The sequence below is a fragment of the Mercurialis annua genome, linkage group LG4 (genome assembly GCF_937616625.2).
Source record: "Mercurialis annua linkage group LG4, ddMerAnnu1.2, whole genome shotgun sequence".
Classification (NCBI taxonomy): Eukaryota; Viridiplantae; Streptophyta; class Magnoliopsida; order Malpighiales; family Euphorbiaceae; genus Mercurialis; species Mercurialis annua.
The window spans coordinates 39,888,517-39,905,172 of NC_065573.1; the positions used below are offsets into that span (position 1 = coordinate 39,888,517).

The 16,656-nt window shown below is 29.9% G+C and overlaps 3 protein-coding genes across 3 annotated transcripts; 2 read left to right on the plus strand and 1 right to left on the minus strand.

Annotated features, from left to right (window-relative positions):
- LOC126676299 (probable WRKY transcription factor 29) lies at nucleotides 1-2,085 on the plus strand. The gene is made up of 3 exons (XM_050370474.2): nucleotides 1-450; nucleotides 549-665; nucleotides 1,495-2,085. Exons 1-3 carry the CDS (start codon nucleotides 107-109, stop codon nucleotides 1,922-1,924), a joined length of 891 nt encoding a protein of 296 aa, XP_050226431.1. The 5' UTR covers nucleotides 1-106; the 3' UTR covers nucleotides 1,925-2,085.
- Nucleotides 2,086-3,943: 1,858 nt separating this feature from the next.
- Nucleotides 3,944-7,958, minus strand: LOC126676298 (endoglucanase 18-like). Its single transcript, XM_050370472.1, has 8 exons — nucleotides 7,671-7,958; nucleotides 6,808-7,020; nucleotides 6,391-6,591; nucleotides 5,904-5,981; nucleotides 5,366-5,518; nucleotides 5,104-5,212; nucleotides 4,847-5,013; nucleotides 3,944-4,460 (listed from the first exon to the last, which is right to left on the minus strand). The coding sequence occupies exons 1-8, from the start codon at nucleotides 7,920-7,922 to the stop codon at nucleotides 4,077-4,079; spliced, it is 1,557 nt and encodes a 518-aa protein (XP_050226429.1). The 5' UTR covers nucleotides 7,923-7,958; the 3' UTR covers nucleotides 3,944-4,076.
- A 4,058-nt stretch (nucleotides 7,959-12,016) lies between these two features.
- LOC126679575 (protein SGT1 homolog B-like) lies at nucleotides 12,017-15,657 on the plus strand. Its single transcript, XM_050374625.2, has 10 exons — nucleotides 12,017-12,353; nucleotides 12,470-12,539; nucleotides 12,633-12,757; nucleotides 12,973-13,087; nucleotides 13,660-13,756; nucleotides 13,910-13,975; nucleotides 14,334-14,472; nucleotides 14,732-14,814; nucleotides 14,919-15,023; nucleotides 15,385-15,657. The coding sequence occupies exons 1-10, from the start codon at nucleotides 12,194-12,196 to the stop codon at nucleotides 15,490-15,492; spliced, it is 1,068 nt and encodes a 355-aa protein (XP_050230582.1). The 5' UTR covers nucleotides 12,017-12,193; the 3' UTR covers nucleotides 15,493-15,657.
- The last annotated feature ends 999 nt before the right edge of the window (nucleotides 15,658-16,656 follow it).

Genomic DNA, 16,656 nt, shown 5'->3' on the forward strand with positions numbered 1-16,656 from the left:
TATTTATCATCTCTCATATTATTCCTCTCTCTCTCACTCATTTCATTGCCCCTAACTCAAGCCAAAAAGTCAGCGCCTTCCTTGTTTCTGTGTCTACACACTATTGATGGCTGAGTTTACTTTCATGGAAGACTGGGATCTTCAAGCTGTAGTCAGAAGAGGATCATGCAGTAGTGAAGCTTTGATGATCAATAATAATAATAATAATAATATTAATGATTATGATCAGTTTTTGAATTTTCCGGATTTCTTTGGATTTGTGAGTAATAATGATTTGGATCAGAAAGAAGTTTGCAAGCCATTTTACCCTAATCAGCAACTTACGGGATGTGTCGAGGTTAAAGAGCCTGAAAAACTGCAGAGGAAAGGTTTTCGACCGTCTGATCATGCTGATGTTCCGGTAAACTTTAGTTGTGATGGCACTTCTGTAACGGTCAAATCAAAGAGGAGGTATATATATAAAAATATGTTTAGTACTGATTTAAGTTCGTGCTTGTATTTGTTGAGTTTATTAAACTTACGATTTGCTTGTAATTAATGATTTGCAGTAGGAAGAATCAACAGAAAAGGGAGGTTAAACATGTTAAAGCTGATGGTCTAGCTTGTGATATGTGGGCTTGGAGAAAATATGGGCAAAAACCTATCAAAGGATCTCCTTATCCAAGGTAATAAAACCCTACTTATATTTCATTTTGAAGAATTTAGATTGATATATTTTGCGGTTATTGAACTATAAGATTCATTTCTGACATTTTAATAACTGAACATCAAAAAGAAATTAATTACTACAGCAATTCATGACAAAATTTACTTATCTGACAATATAAATTTATATGGTTATCCAACATGTATGTTGATTTGTAAGCAATTTTTGGCATGAACTGCTATAGTAATGTGTTATTGATGTAAAAATAAAAATTATGTTATTAAAAAAGAAATTATGACAAATCCGATAAAAGGGTTATTGACATAAATGGTACCAAACCTTTGGACCTTGTATCAAAATGGTACCAAACCTTTAATTTGTATCTTTTTGATACCCAACTTTTCATTATTTGTTTCAAATTAGTTTTTTTAACAAATTGCGGCCATTTTTAATGATTGGGAGAGGCGAAAGAGAAGGGCGATCCACCAAATTATGGCATGTGTCATGTGATATGGCATCTGATGTGGTAAAAATAAATAAAAAATTATTTTTTCTGATCGCCACGTCATTAAAAATGACGTGAATTTGTAAAGAAAAACCAATCTGAAACAAATGATAGAAAGTTGGGTACCAAAAAGATACAAATTAAAGATTTGGTACCATTTTGATACAAGGTCCAAAGGTTTGGTACCATTTATGTCAATAACCCCCGATAAAACAATGGTAACCGTTCTATAAAAAGCCTATATAGTTCAGTAACCGCGGAAAGATTCCATGGTATTGCTCCTGTTATGTTACAAAACTCTTTACATTCTTTAATCATTCTTTGCTGAACAAAAAATTTGCAGGAGTTACTACAGATGCAGCAGTTTAAAAGGATGTTTGGCAAGAAAGCAAGTAGAAAGAAACAGTACAGATCCCTCAACTTTCATAGTAACCTACACTGCTGAGCATAGCCATGCTCATCCAACTCGCAGAAATTCTCTTGCTGGCAGCACCAGAATCAAATCTTCCATGACCAAACAATCCAAATGCAACGAACCCAACTCGTCAACTATCAAAGACGACAAAAGTTCGGATAATACGTTGGTGCAAAATGTTAGGATAAAAAATGAAGAAGAAGAAGAAGAATATGAACAAGTTATGGGGGATATTAAATATGTAGGCAAAGAGGAAATTGTGATGCCAGATATAATCTTTAGCGACGACTTGTTTCCAAGCATAGAGGATTTTGAAGGAATGTTTTTTGATCATCAGTTTTCAGATATTGCTCCTTAATTAACTAAGGATTATTCATCAAAATGTAATGTTATAGCTAGCTGAGCATAGTACAATATAATCATAATCTTTTGAATTAGTTCCAACATTTTTGTATTGTAAGTTTGTAAACTTTTGTTTTGTGTATAGTCCATCTTCGAAGAGATGTGTTGCTTTAGGAATCAGATAAGAGTAAGATATTGTGGTATTTTGAAGAATTACTACTTCAATTGTATGAATCAAATTGATTAAGAAAATAAATGAAGCACTCCATTTAGCTAGGAAACTTAACAATTTCCCATAAACATTATAGTCTTGAAAGTTAAAGTTTATCGATGGCAATCTCTATGGCGGAATTAGGACTTTTTTCAGCCGGGATTAAATGATTTGTGATCATATAGCTCTCATACGACCTCCCGGTAACCCGAGTTTAATCAATTTTAAAGACGTAATGTTGTCATCTACGGTATAAGATAGTGTGCTTAGAAATTAATCAAGTCAATTTATATAGCGTATAGTTGGTAATAATATTTCAGACAGTAGTATATTATATATAGAGCAATGAATCTAGTCTTCCTTTTTATTAGGGCAAGAAATGGTTAAAAGGGACTTTTTCATTTCAAATTTTGATTATAATTTATTGAGAATAAGCTATCAACTTGAATCTTTTTGTCAATTTTTGTGATGTAATTTCACGAGAAATTCTTAGGTAGACTCAGTTCATCACGTCATCTGTAGACTGACCTATCATATTTTGACACGTCATTAAAATAATGACACTATTATAATATTACTATCCAAAGGTGTAAACAAGTAATGAACAAAATTACAATAGTGCCATAATTTTAATGACGTGTCAAAATGTGATAGGTTAGTCTATGGATGACGTGGTAGACTAAGTTTACTTAAGAATCTCTCGTAATTTCACTACCCTCTACGCCACTTCTGTGAGCTGAAAATGATATCTATATAGTAATATATTTTTCTTGAATATAATAACTTTATTTGATTATGTATAGTAATATAAAATCCATTCCTTGACGTGTCATTGCCACCTGTACATTTCTTTCTAGCGACACAGGTGCTAAACGGTAGATTCGGGTAAAGCGGCCCGGTTAATTCCTGGCTAGTGACATGGCCCTGCGTTTGACATTTCTCTCTAATGACATGGCACAGCCTTGATTATTCTGTGTGATATGGCACGCTACCTATGACGTGGCGCATGTTTCTTATGACATGGCGCATCAGTCTGGCTTTGGCAGTGACTTAGCTCTGCCGCCTGGCATATATCTAGGGATCTATGTTGCCACATAATATTTCTCCCCCGTTCTCGTTGTTTGACCGTATCTTTTGACCATACGTCACTTAAAAGGTTAAATTCTTATGTATATATCTATTACCGTAGACGGAATTCATAAAATAATAAAATAGCATTTAACTGTATTATTCACATCATTTTGATGTAGTATTTTGTTAGAGTAAAAATAAAAAAAAAGTTCTCTTTTGTGTACTCTTTTATTATCTAGATCTGATTCATGAATTTTACCGAAACCTACTCAATAAAATATTAGAAAATTTAATATAAATTTTTTTCGTATCATAATTTTTCTAACATCTAATTGATTAGTTCCATGAATTTTTTTATGGACCATCTAAGTAAGAATTTCCCCTCTTTTAAATCCTTAAAATGCTACAAATTTTAAATAATTTTTTTTCATTTAACATTTTGCTAGTATTTAATTAGTTTGGTCCATAAATTTCTCATAAGCCAATCTAGAGAATTTTCCCTTTTTTAAACTGCAAAATTTTTATCACCGATTTTTTACATTCCGATTACATTTTAGGAGAGACATTGAGAGACCGATGGCTGTCACAAACAATAAATTACATGTCTTTGATTTTTTTAACTATACTTTTTTTAGATAATGTATTATTCATTTTTATGATTGATATAAACTTTATTTATCTTTTAAAATACTTATGACTTCGCTCATGGTTAGAAACATCATCATTTTCCGGCTGAAAATAATTCCAACTGTATATATCATAAAATTTTGTAAATAATACGACCAAATAATATTACAAGATGTTTTACACTGCTTTATTAATCATCCAATCCAAGAAATAACATAATTATTTAATTCGTTGCTAATAAATAACTTATACTAATTTGTTATATCTGATAAACCAAACTTGAACCCTCATTCTCAGGCGGAAATCCATTAATATTTTCAGATGGCGTCAAAAGAGCGGCGACTGAACCGATGAAGGCGGCGTTCATATAAGTGGTGGGTTCGGCCCGAGAATACTCGGATCTTAAATCTCTGTACTGGTCATTAGAATCAGGACCTCCGACAACTGCACCCACATGTGTATTCGGGTTTGGTTTGTTTACGTTGTAATAGTTTGAGTATCCGTCGTTGCATCCAACTTTTGCCGGCTGAACTTTGATCGACGGAATGGATGCACCTCTGTGGTGCAATTGGGTTGGGTACTTGCTTCCATACCCGACCATATATGACATCTTCATCGGGTTGTTACCGAGTATATAGTCCACCTGGTCAAAAATTAACAAGTTATTTATCATTTTGCATTGCTTATTATATCAACATATATATGTATAATTTAATCCAATTAGGACAAAAAAATTATGCGAACAATACGATATAAATTAAAATTGACAGGTTTTTAATGTTGGGATGCAATTGAAAAAAAATTTAAAGATTATGATTTTTAAGACCTTTTATCTTTTTTGGTATAATATTATATTGCACCATAAGAAAAAAATTAAAGGGACCGAACAATTTGGATAATATATTTGTTTCTAATAAGGGAGGGAAAAAATTAAAGGGACCAAACGACTTATTTTTCAAAAAAGTGAAAAATAATCCAACAAAAAGTGTATATCCCAAGTAAAAGTTAGGGCTGCACCACTGCAACTACCTGTGATTTTGCAAAGGCTCTAATTTGAGATGGAGAGAAATGTGCAGAGCCACATTGGACTCCATTGATACGATATGTTGACAAGGTTTTGGAGTGAATTAATAGCAGCATTGAAGCACTTGTGACATACTGCAAATTTGAGCTATCTCTGGTGTACAAAAGCCCACCTGATTAAACTCAACCATACAAATATGGTCGTCAGCAAATTTTACCTATCATAGAAATTAAAATTTAGAAATTTAATTAACTAGGTGTACCAGGAGTTGTTCTGATCTGCACAGAGCTACTTCCAGGCACCAATGCACAAACAAATGACTCCGCGTCGGTCTTAAACTTTGCCAGATTTGTCTTTCCAGCATAGAATTCCTGGGAAATAATATTTTTACAAAAACAGATTATTAACGTAATATTTTAGAGTTTTATAACCGTCTTGAAAATAAGAACGAAACGCAAAATGTACGACTTAATAAGTACTTATTTGATATAGATTAATTAGAATTTGATATTTTGTGGCAATACCTTAGCTAGTAAAGTCTGAACACCAGCAAATTTATTATCCCAACTAAACTCATTCACAGCCTGACTCCAACCTTGATTATTGGATACATAGTTTAGGTACTTGTTATCTCTAGTTGCCTTGTATAGCAAAGTTGCACCCCATAACAACTCATCCTTTTCAAGAATTAATTCACAAAACTATCAGCTCATAAATTAGAAACAAATAAGCTATAATTAACATTCTTAGACAATTTTTCTTCAAGTAATATCATAAAAATTGCCGAAAATCGGTCAAACTTTAATAGGAACATTTTAAAAATAAATCATTTTACCTATAGATATTTCACTTAGTATCCTCTGGTTTAGAGACATATCAGCAATATATCTTTAAAGTATTTCAAATGAATTTATAATATATTTTTTATTGGCAAAGATAAAAGCATAAAAAGTGAAAACATTTTTATTTTTTAGCATGATAAATTTTTAAAATTAAGTAGCTTTTTTTTATATAGTTTTATGGGCTTCTCATTTTCTTCAATAAAAAAATGTTTATTTTCACCTGAAATCCTGAGTAGGAGCAGTAGAAAGGGCAAGAATCTTTAAAAGATCCTCTGTAATTGTCTGCAAATTCAAACAGCTGCAAAACATATTAATTAGCAAGACAGATGCTAAATACTAATGGGATTGGGAAATTATAAAGAAAAATGAATCTTTGTATATTCAAAGTTAGTACATTCGTTAAATGTATCCGGAATAAAAGTAATTGACAGCTTGATAAAAATAAATGCTTTAATCACTCAATTTATCTTTGTATAAACTTATCTATAATTTAAGAAATTATCTATAATTTTAGAAAAAATTGCATGTTATTATTAACATATTTTTATCATTATAGAAAAGTTAATGAAATAATTCTCTAAAAATTGACTAATTTACTGTAAAAATAACTTAAATTATGAATTGTATTTTTTCAGTATATATTTATCAATTTGATAAAAGTTGTTTATATATAAATTTATCATTTTTCCTTATTAATTATGACTTACTGATTTTGCATGGCTTAATAAATTGGCGGAGTAGGTAGAGTCAACAGTCTTGAACACAATAGAAGCAGCAGCAAGAGCAGCTGCAGCTTCAGCTGCAGCCTCAGTTCCAGGTGAATTCTGAGTTATCTTATAAAGTGTTCTTGGAGTGTCCATATCTTCAGGACGTTCCCAACATTGATGGTCACCATTTCCATCTCCAACCTGCATGCATAATCAACTATATCTTCACATATAAATTCAATAATAGCTACGGAAATGAAAACGCTAAAACAGATCAAAACCGCAATACATAAAGAACATTTTTTAAAAAATAGCTTATAAATATATAATTTCATGGTTCAAAATAACATTTGTGAATAAAATAAAATAAAATAAAACATCGAAACATAGAACTCGAAAAAGTTTGAAATTATTGACCTGAGTGTAAAATGTGGTGGATGAAGTGTGACATTTTATGAGGTAATCAGAACCCCATCGAATTGCACGTTGAAGATTAGGAAGCTGATTTACTGAAGATATCCCCTTTGTGTATTCAGTTGCTGCCAAACTTAACAAGGTAATAGTATATGACATTGGCCATGTAAATTTTACATTATCACCAGCATCATAATAACCTCCAACCAAATTCACCTGCCAAAAAATTCACCACACTAGTATTAACATTAACCTTTAAATCACCTTTCTTTTTAGATAATTCACTATGTAACATTATGATTGTACTATTCATAATTTAACATGTGCCTTTATTGAATTAAAAAATAATAATTAATGATTTAGTTTACTTGTTTAATTAGAATTTATTACTGATTTTAATTCGACTATCCCGGAAAAAGGTTTTATGATTACTGAACTATGGATGTTTTATGAAACGGCTACCATCAATTTATTTGCTATATTTTAGTAACTAAACTTTCATTTTTCCATCAACAAAATATTACTATAGCAATATAAGTCAATTTTTTTATTGATATGGCAATGAAAATGAACGTATATATGGCCACATAAGTAATTTTTGATCTGAATTATTACGGTAGCTTCTTGTTGATGTAAAAATAAAAATTCAGTTACCAAAATATAATAAAATAAGATGATGCTAACGGATATATATATATATATATATATATATATATATATATATATATATATATATATATATATATATATATATATATATATATATATATATATATATATATAAAAGATTTATAGTTTAGTAAACGCAAAAAACTACTAATCACGACATAAAGTTTAAAATTATACATGGTGGATAATAGTCTTACATTTTCAGGCCTGCCATCCAAAAGACCGGAATCTCCCCGCCATTTTGCTTGCTGATTAGCCGGCAACTTCCCGGAGCGTTGGCCGTCATAAAATATGATAGCTTTGGCAAGAGCATCTCCATAGCCAGTAGAAGCTAAAGAGTTCAACTCTATATTTCCAATGGCTAGCCCACCTTCACCTTCACCTTCACTAGCCAAAACACAACAAAAAACAAGAACCCAATACATAACTACAGTTTTAATTTTTTCCATAGCTAGTTATAAATTATCAATTAATTAATTAGTATGTATTTGATGTGCCATAGGTTGCATGGACGTGGTGGTATTTATAGAGTCATGCATTTGAAGTAGAAGGTACGTACGTAGAAGTAGAAATAGCCACATGTTCAAATATTAAAGAAGCTGATACAATTTGGGGAATTTTGTGAAAGACATATAACTGAAGATGACATTCAGGAATGGAGATAGCGTGAGAAAATTATACAAGTGATTTTCAAAAATAGAAATTTGGGTCACAAATATTATACATTATCAAAAAGAATAAGATACATACTATATATTAATTACTATACCCACTCCTCAACGTCATTTAGATAATAAACCATCATTTGTATTTGGTCATGTTAATTGCTAGCTATTCCATTAATTAACCCATACTATTGATTGTGTGTGATATAACATAATATATTGGCAAAATGAATTAATATATATATCAGTTTGGTCCTATAATTTTATAATTGTGTCAATTATATATCCAAACAACAAAATAAAATGATAAAGGGTCTAATTGATAAAAATATATAAAATGCAAATATTTCATAATAAATTCATCATGTTTGATTTGTTTTTTATAATAACATTATTATTTTTGACAAAAACATAAATATTTTGGTCGATATTAGTCAGTTAGATAGATTAGTTTTTGAAAATTTATGAGTTTTTTTTCTTCTAATTATGGACTAAATTGTCATTAAAATAAGTTAAGTGATTAAAATGTATAATTGCAACAAATTAAAATTATCACACCAAACTGATGCAATTTGTTTTGTATAATATATTTACCAATTTTACCATATAGTTTTGGATATATTAATTTATTAAACGTCATTTTGTTCTGCTTAATTGGTATTGAAGTTTAACGGATGATCATCATTGGCCTAAGTACAATAATCAACTTGCTCATTGCTTGACCATTATTCGATTTTGAAACTCATTCATGCATGCAAAGCATAAACTGATAAATATATCACCAACCACATGGGAGCTAACTTTTCCTTCCTTAGCCTAACTTGTTAGGTATGATTGATGAGATTAGCATGTTGGTAATACTTCATTTTTAGTTGATTGTTTATCATCTCCTAATATATATTTAGTTCATTAGAAACTCATAAATTTGCTTGCTCCATTATCTTTTATAAACAGAAATAAATAAATGGAGCATGTGAATTTGCATGGTTTGCCAATTTTGTCTATAAAGCAAACTCTTGTAATCTAGTTCCCATATCTCAGCTTATCATTTTCCCTTTATAGTTAATTTTTGGCAAAATATTCTAGAGGCAAATGTATTAAAAAAAAAAAACTCTTTAAGCAATTCATAAAAAGCACATAAATTTTAAGTTTTTTTTACCACTTGAGAACTCAATATTTTTAATGGTGCAAAAGGATCCTAACGAGCACTTAGACGCTTTTAGTTTATTTTAACTTTTTGACACTTAATCCCTCACATTTTTCGTTATTTATTTGATTTTTTCGAACATAAGAGTTTACTTGTACCATTTAAAAATATTAAGGACTCATATGGCAAAAAATAATAATTAAAAGAGTTAATATACTCTTTTTAAATAACTTGCAATTATTTTTGTAATTTCTGTCTGTTTTATATTTCTATAACTTTAATCATTTTCATAGATATGTACTTAAAGAAATTAGCAGTCCAATTAGTCCGTTAATTTTATAAATTAAAATAATTATATTTAAAATGTATTTGATCCGATTTATATTATTTATATGGACTTATTACTTAATTTGTCTAGTAAAAAAGAGTAGAGTTAATTTTGAATAAAATAAATTGTTTAATTAGCCAAATTCACGTATTAAGCTGTTTATATATATATATATATATATCTCAAAGAGGTCTAAGTTATAAAATACTAATTTTGTCTTAATTTTTTCATTTTTGCTGCCTTTCGTGTTTCAATTGAATTGGTGGATGCATGATGATGAAGCCAGGACGACTAAAGAACATCAACTTACAACAGCACATCAATATAACTTATCAGTATACACACGCTTCTATACCACTAAAATATAATATCCTCTTAGATTTATATTTATCAAATACCTTTTGTTGCAAAATGAAACCATTAAATTCATTTAAAAATCTATAATATATGTATTTGATTTATTATATAATTCACTTGTTATTCTGTTTGGAAAATTTGTTTTAAGTTTTGATTAATGGAATTTTTTAATGACAATAATAACATTCGTGTCATTAAAATAAAAAAAAAATTAAATTTATGTTTTCAAAAATTATTAATATTCAATTCGTTTTATTTCATTTGAAAAGAATTTTATTTATATAAATTCTATTATTCATTCTAAATGAATTCTACTCTAGAATTTATTTCAAAATACGATAAATGTTAAATAGAATTAAACATAAAATATTAAGATAATTGCTATTTGGATAATATATATCACTGGAAAAAAATAAAAGAAATGAATACTATAAAAGATTGATATATATGTACACAGTCTCATGAAATTAATGTAATCTGCCAACTACTTAATATAGTTATAACTCTTAGTATTTTGTTAGATATCTTCACTCTAATGCAACTGTATTGACATTATCAAATTTACAATGTCATTGAAAATTATGAAAATCGTTAAGTGTATATTAAAACATTTTTTTCTCGTTAAGGGCTGTGTCTTAAGATTTAGTTTCAATCAAATTGTAATATGTTAATTTCATAATATATAGAGTGGTTTTTTTTTATTGATTCTGGCTAGTATGTGGATAGATAGGAAATAAAATATATATGGAGGATACAATTGTTATGGCACATGAAGTTGGAGAGCGCTTTTTAATTACTATAGCAATGTAATCCATATAAATAAAATGAATAATGTTTCTAACCATGAGCGAAGTCAAGGCAAACACTTTGACGGCATGAAAATTAACTAATAAATAATTAATCATTATTATAATTAAAGTCCTAATTAAAATAGATAGCTAAATTATCTCCAATTTAGTTTTTAGTATGTAAAAAATAATTAAATTGTCTCCAAATTAGTAGGAATGTCTATCTTTTAGTTTGATTGAATTACAAAATTAAAATACTGTATTTAGTTAGTATATTATTATTTAAATTTCTATCTTATTATTTTTAAAGATATTATTAATAAAATTAAGTTAATTATTTAATTATGGTTATTATAAAATCAAAGAAGAATAAATTCAGTATGGAAAAAATTTATTAAATTTTTATCTTATTATTTTTAAAGATATTATTAATAAAATTAAGTTAATTATTTAATTTATGGTTATTATAAAACCAAAAGAAGAATAAATTCAGTATGGGAAAAATTTAATAACCGAATATATTATATTTACTTTTATAAAAATTCTTAACTAATTTAATATTAATTATAAATAAAAAATTGATATAATTATAATAAATTCACTAATATGGTCATTGACGAGTCACGTTACGAGCCACGTGCATAGCACGTAATGCGAAACTACTACTATAAATATACGCACATGTATACATAAGTTATATAAATTAAGGTAATTATTTGGTTGGTATGACCATGAGGTGTTTTGAACGGGTTTCAAATTATAAAACGGCACGTTTAAACCTTCCACATTCAGACTAATCCCCACTCGAGTCCGGTAGGTCTTTTGTGGGAGGCAAATTTCTGACCCCAAATTTTAAACGGCTGCATATATAGGTACGGTTTGAATCCGCGACCTCACTTAAATTAAGAGAGCGTCTTACCAACTCATTTGCGCCTTGGAATCAAAAAATTAAGGTAATTATTAACTTCTAACTAGGTTGTACAAAAGAAGAAACCAACTCTAGAGCTTTCTCATTATTTATGGCTTGAACATTAAAATTTTCTTGTGTTCAACTTTTGACCCTTTTAGGGCACAAATGATCATCAAGAAAAGTGTTTTGATGTATGAATCATGATTACGGTTTCAATCATTTTGCATCAAACAATTAAAACAATCAATACATACTACAAGGGCATTCGATTAGTGATCAAGAGCAGGCTAGCAGAATTAGAACACTGAACATTTACTCATTTAGAAGCCAATCATCAGGGGCAATAAATGGGCCGAGCTGGAGCCCGTGAGTTAAAGCTCGAATGGGTTTAATTTTTGAAACTCTAAGCTCTATCCAAACACAGGAACGGTTTTTTCTTTATTTTGTTAATTCCCTCCATCGCCACCACCACTCTCCATAGACACAAAAGCTTTTTCTTTTTTTTATAATTGATTTTAATCAACAATGGCCGAGGAGCTAGCAGAAAATGCCAAAGAAGCAATCATAGATGATGATTTCCAACTAGCCATTGATTTATACTCTAAAGCTCTCGATTTAGAACCCACCAACCCCAACTTTTTCGCTGACAGAGCTCAGGCTAATATCAAACTCAACAATTTCACAGGTAAGCATCCTTTTTTCAGTTTTTGGTTACTTTTATTAATGTTTTTATAGCAATTTTCAGTCTTTTTGATGTGGGCTTCGTTTTAATATGTTTAAATTGTTGTAAAATGAGTGTAGAGGCTGTTGCTGATACTAACAAGGCAATTGAACTGGATCCTTTGATGGCTAAGGCATTTTTGCGTAAAGGGTGTGTTTGTTATTAATATTTTTTCATTCCTTATACATATTGGAATGAGTTCAATGATTAATTCAGTAGAGTTTTGTAATGTTATTTTTGCAGTATTGCCTGTATTAAGCTTGAAGAATATCATACTGCCAAGAAAGCGCTTGAAAAGGGTCTATCTTTAGCTCAGGATGACTCAAGATTTACTAAGTTGATCAAAGAATGTGACCAGCTCATCGCGGGTATGTAGTTTGTGTTGAAAGATAATTCCGGAACTCGGGTTTTCTTAGAGTGTTTAATTCTTATCTTGCTGAGGGTAAAATATTCTTCATAATCGTGATTTCGCATCGACAAAATTGAAGGATTGATGTTTGCTGTTGATTCTTAGCTGCGCATGTTCTAAGGTTGTTTGTTATTAGCTGGTTCATATGATGAATGAACTTTGATTTGTTTTCAGAGGAGTATAATGATCTAAGCAAGCCTTTAACTCCAAGTGCTCCGCCGAGTGTTGCACCTTTATCTGTCAGTTCTCCTCAGCTTGGCACATTCCCCTCAGCAAAGCCAAAATACAGGTTTATTGATACATTAATTTGTCTGTAAATGCTATTGGGTAATAAGTACAAGTAGAATCAGCTCTTACCTAGATCGACTCCATCATATACCCATCTTACATAAGTGACTTCCACAATTCATGGATAGTAGATCTTAAGTGTGAGGGGTCTGTGATGGATCCAGTCAATTTCGAAGAAAATAACATTCTATAATGCTTGTAATTGTTTCCAATTTACTTAAATGTTGTAGTAGTTTCAAATTAAAGTGAACAAGAAAATAACATTCTGTACTTACCGCAATTGCCTAATGTCACTCTTGTTTTAAACAAGATAAAAGCTAATATACATTGTTACCCTGTTGATAATTTGATTAAACTATAAATTGTGCCTTTGCTTGCGTTTGAATTGCAATACTATCTTTTACCTTTAAATTTGTGGTTTTTTGTTGCTAGTATGTTAAATGTGAATGCTAGTTTAATTGGCAGTCTTTTTAAGAAGCGAGCTAAATTTCAGCCAACAGCTATTTATTCATTTTGCTTTTTCTGTCTAATTTCCTATTTCGGCTGTATAAATGACAATTGTTTATTTAACAGACATGAATACTACCAGAAACCAGAGGAAGTCGTCATTACAATATTTGCAAAGGGCATACCAGCAGAGAATGTCACAGTTGATATTGGTGAACAAATTGTGTGTTTGCTTTCTAATGAAGATTTAGTTTTTTTTCTAAATTTCTTATTATACATGAAAAAAAGTGCTTTCCTTTTTACCCTCTAGCTAATGTGCTAACTATCTTCTACTAAGGCTACTAATAAGTTCTATATGATGCCTTTGATTTTGCAGTTGAGTGTTACTGTTGATGTTCGGGGTGAAGATTCATATCATTTTCAATCTCGATTGTTTGCAAAAGTATGTTTTTAGTTTTTCATGCCTGCACATTTTGTTTGTATAAGATTTTACTTAGAGACTTCAAAGTTTGTTGTCTGCTCAGTGCTCAAATATGACATGGCTAATTTGCTTAGATTATTGACTCGATGTTTGTTCTCTTCATGAACATTTGTTAGTTTTCTTTTGAGCTTTCTCCTTTTCCCCTTCTATGGCTTAGGAAGTACATTTTGAAACCATTATACGGGGTTCGAAGCTGTGAATTTTGGATTAGTAAAACAATATCATACTTTTTGTTAACCCAGTTATTTTCTTCTACAATATTTTTTTAAATTCTAGAATTCTGAATAACTAAACAATTGCACTGGCTTTTGAGAAACAGATATTGCCTGATAAAAGCCGATATCAAGTTTTGTCAACCAAGATTGAAATCCGTCTAGCTAAAGCTGAAGCTATCAACTGGACATCTCTTGAATATAACAAGGACATAGCTGTCACTCAGAAAATTAATGTGCCATCAGGTAAACAAAAAGTATTCACATAATCACATTTACGAGTTTTTGGATTTATACATTAGCAACATGGCTCACTGAATTAATTACATTCACTAGAAGTTGTTTCCCTTAAAACTGGAAACAATTCGATTCGAATTAAAAGTCATTGATACGAATCTTCCTTTGATAGTTACAAACTCACAAATTATAAGTTGCGGGCAAACGGCATTTTATTACACTCCGAATAATCTATTGCTAATCAGCCTTCATTTTTATTACTATCCAGTTGCATCTCAAAGGCCTTCATACCCATCGTCGAAAACCAGGGGAAAAGACTGGGATAAGCTGGAAGCTGAAGTAAAGGAGGAGGTTTGTTAAACAATATATAAATTTCAGTTCCCAGATACACTTGAGAGTTCAGATTTTAACATTTAGGTTTTGATAATTGATGCTATAATGTGTCCGGGTTTCAGGAAAAAGATGAGAAGCTAGATGGTGATGCAGCTTTGAATAAGCTGTTCCGGGGCATTTACCAAGACGCTGATGAAGACATGAGGAGGGCTATGATGAAGTCCTTTGTAAGTTCCATAACATCTGGGTTTTTTTAACAGTCTTGTCTTTCTGTTCAAGTAAACTGCGCCTCGTGTTATTCGTTCTATATAAAAAAAAATTCTTTAAGCCTTTTTGAACAGAATTTCTAGCTCCTTATCAAGTTTAAAAACCAATTTTTGATATTAGATTTGAATCTCTATCATTCTTTTATAATCTTCGTTTAATATTACTGAATAACTCATTCCTTCAACGTAAGCAATTTGCCGAACCACATAAAGATTTTGGGTTCTTTTGTTTTGTTATCTATTTATATTTTCTCAATTTATTACCGTTGCGCTTAATTTCACAACAATGGTAAAGTAAAGTTGATTGGTGCAAATTGTACAGGTAGAATCAAGTGGCACAGTGCTGTCAACTGACTGGAAAGAAGTGGGTTCCAAGAAAATAGAAGGCAGCCCTCCGGACGGCATGGAAGTTAAAAAATGGGAGTTCTAATGCAATGCACGTTCATCATCGAATCACAACATCAAAATGTAGAATCTTTAATTATATTAAGTTGCTCGTTTTCGTTTATTCTGTTGTAAATTAACTATATTAAGCAATAGAATAGAAAACACAGATATTTGGGTTTCTTTAATACGAAGAGATATGCTTTTTGTTCTTGAGATGTCAAAATTGGGCAGTACTGTTTAAAAGAGTCATATTGAAATCAGAAAATTAATTTAAAATCTTTAGGTGCATCATGTAATGTCATTTTGGTAGAGTCTGAAATGTTGAGATTATAAGTTTTGTTTAAGAAGTTTAAAACGTGTTCCAAGTTCATACAATAATCATTCTGAAAAGGTATAAAAAATCAAACAAAAATATCATGTCAAATATAATTAGAAATAAAAATATTATATCCAAAAACATATGTGATGGACGTCCCCACTCTTCATTAAAAAAAAGGTACATATTGGCCCTTGTGGTCGGAGTCTATGAATATTTAGACTCCTGAGGTGGATAGCGGCTCATCAAAAATGGTATAAAAAGGATGATACTATTAACTCCGTTAAAAAATCTGTTTCTTTAAAGTAAAAAATACATATAAGCAAATGGTCAATCTAGCTCTCGAATTGTATCTCGGGATCAAATAAGTATTTTTAATTTTTTTTAGTCAATTAAATTTATAAACTTATACTTCGGAATCAAATAGGTCACTTTTAATTTTGAGATCCCAAAACTTACGTCTCAAGTTCAAATAACTCCTAATATGTATATTTTAAGTGCATGACTTATTTGACCTCGAAACACAAATTTAAGAATCTAATTAACTAAAAAGATAAAATAATTTATTTAACCAAGAGATACATTTTTGGGATCTAATTAATTAAAAATTTAAAAGTAATTTTTTTGTTAGGGAGACACAAGTTTGAGAGTCGGACTTATCCATCTTTCCTAAAATAAATATGTAGAAATAAATTAATTTTGTATTTTCAACCAAAATAAAATAGTGCTCTTGATTCAAATAATTTTCATATAGCTTTAAGTAATCTATCTATAAATAAAAATAGTTATATTTAAATTATTTATTAATTTTATTATTATATTTTATATAATTAGTCAATACTTATATCAAACAAATTTTACATAAATTACATTTTGATAAAATAAATTAAA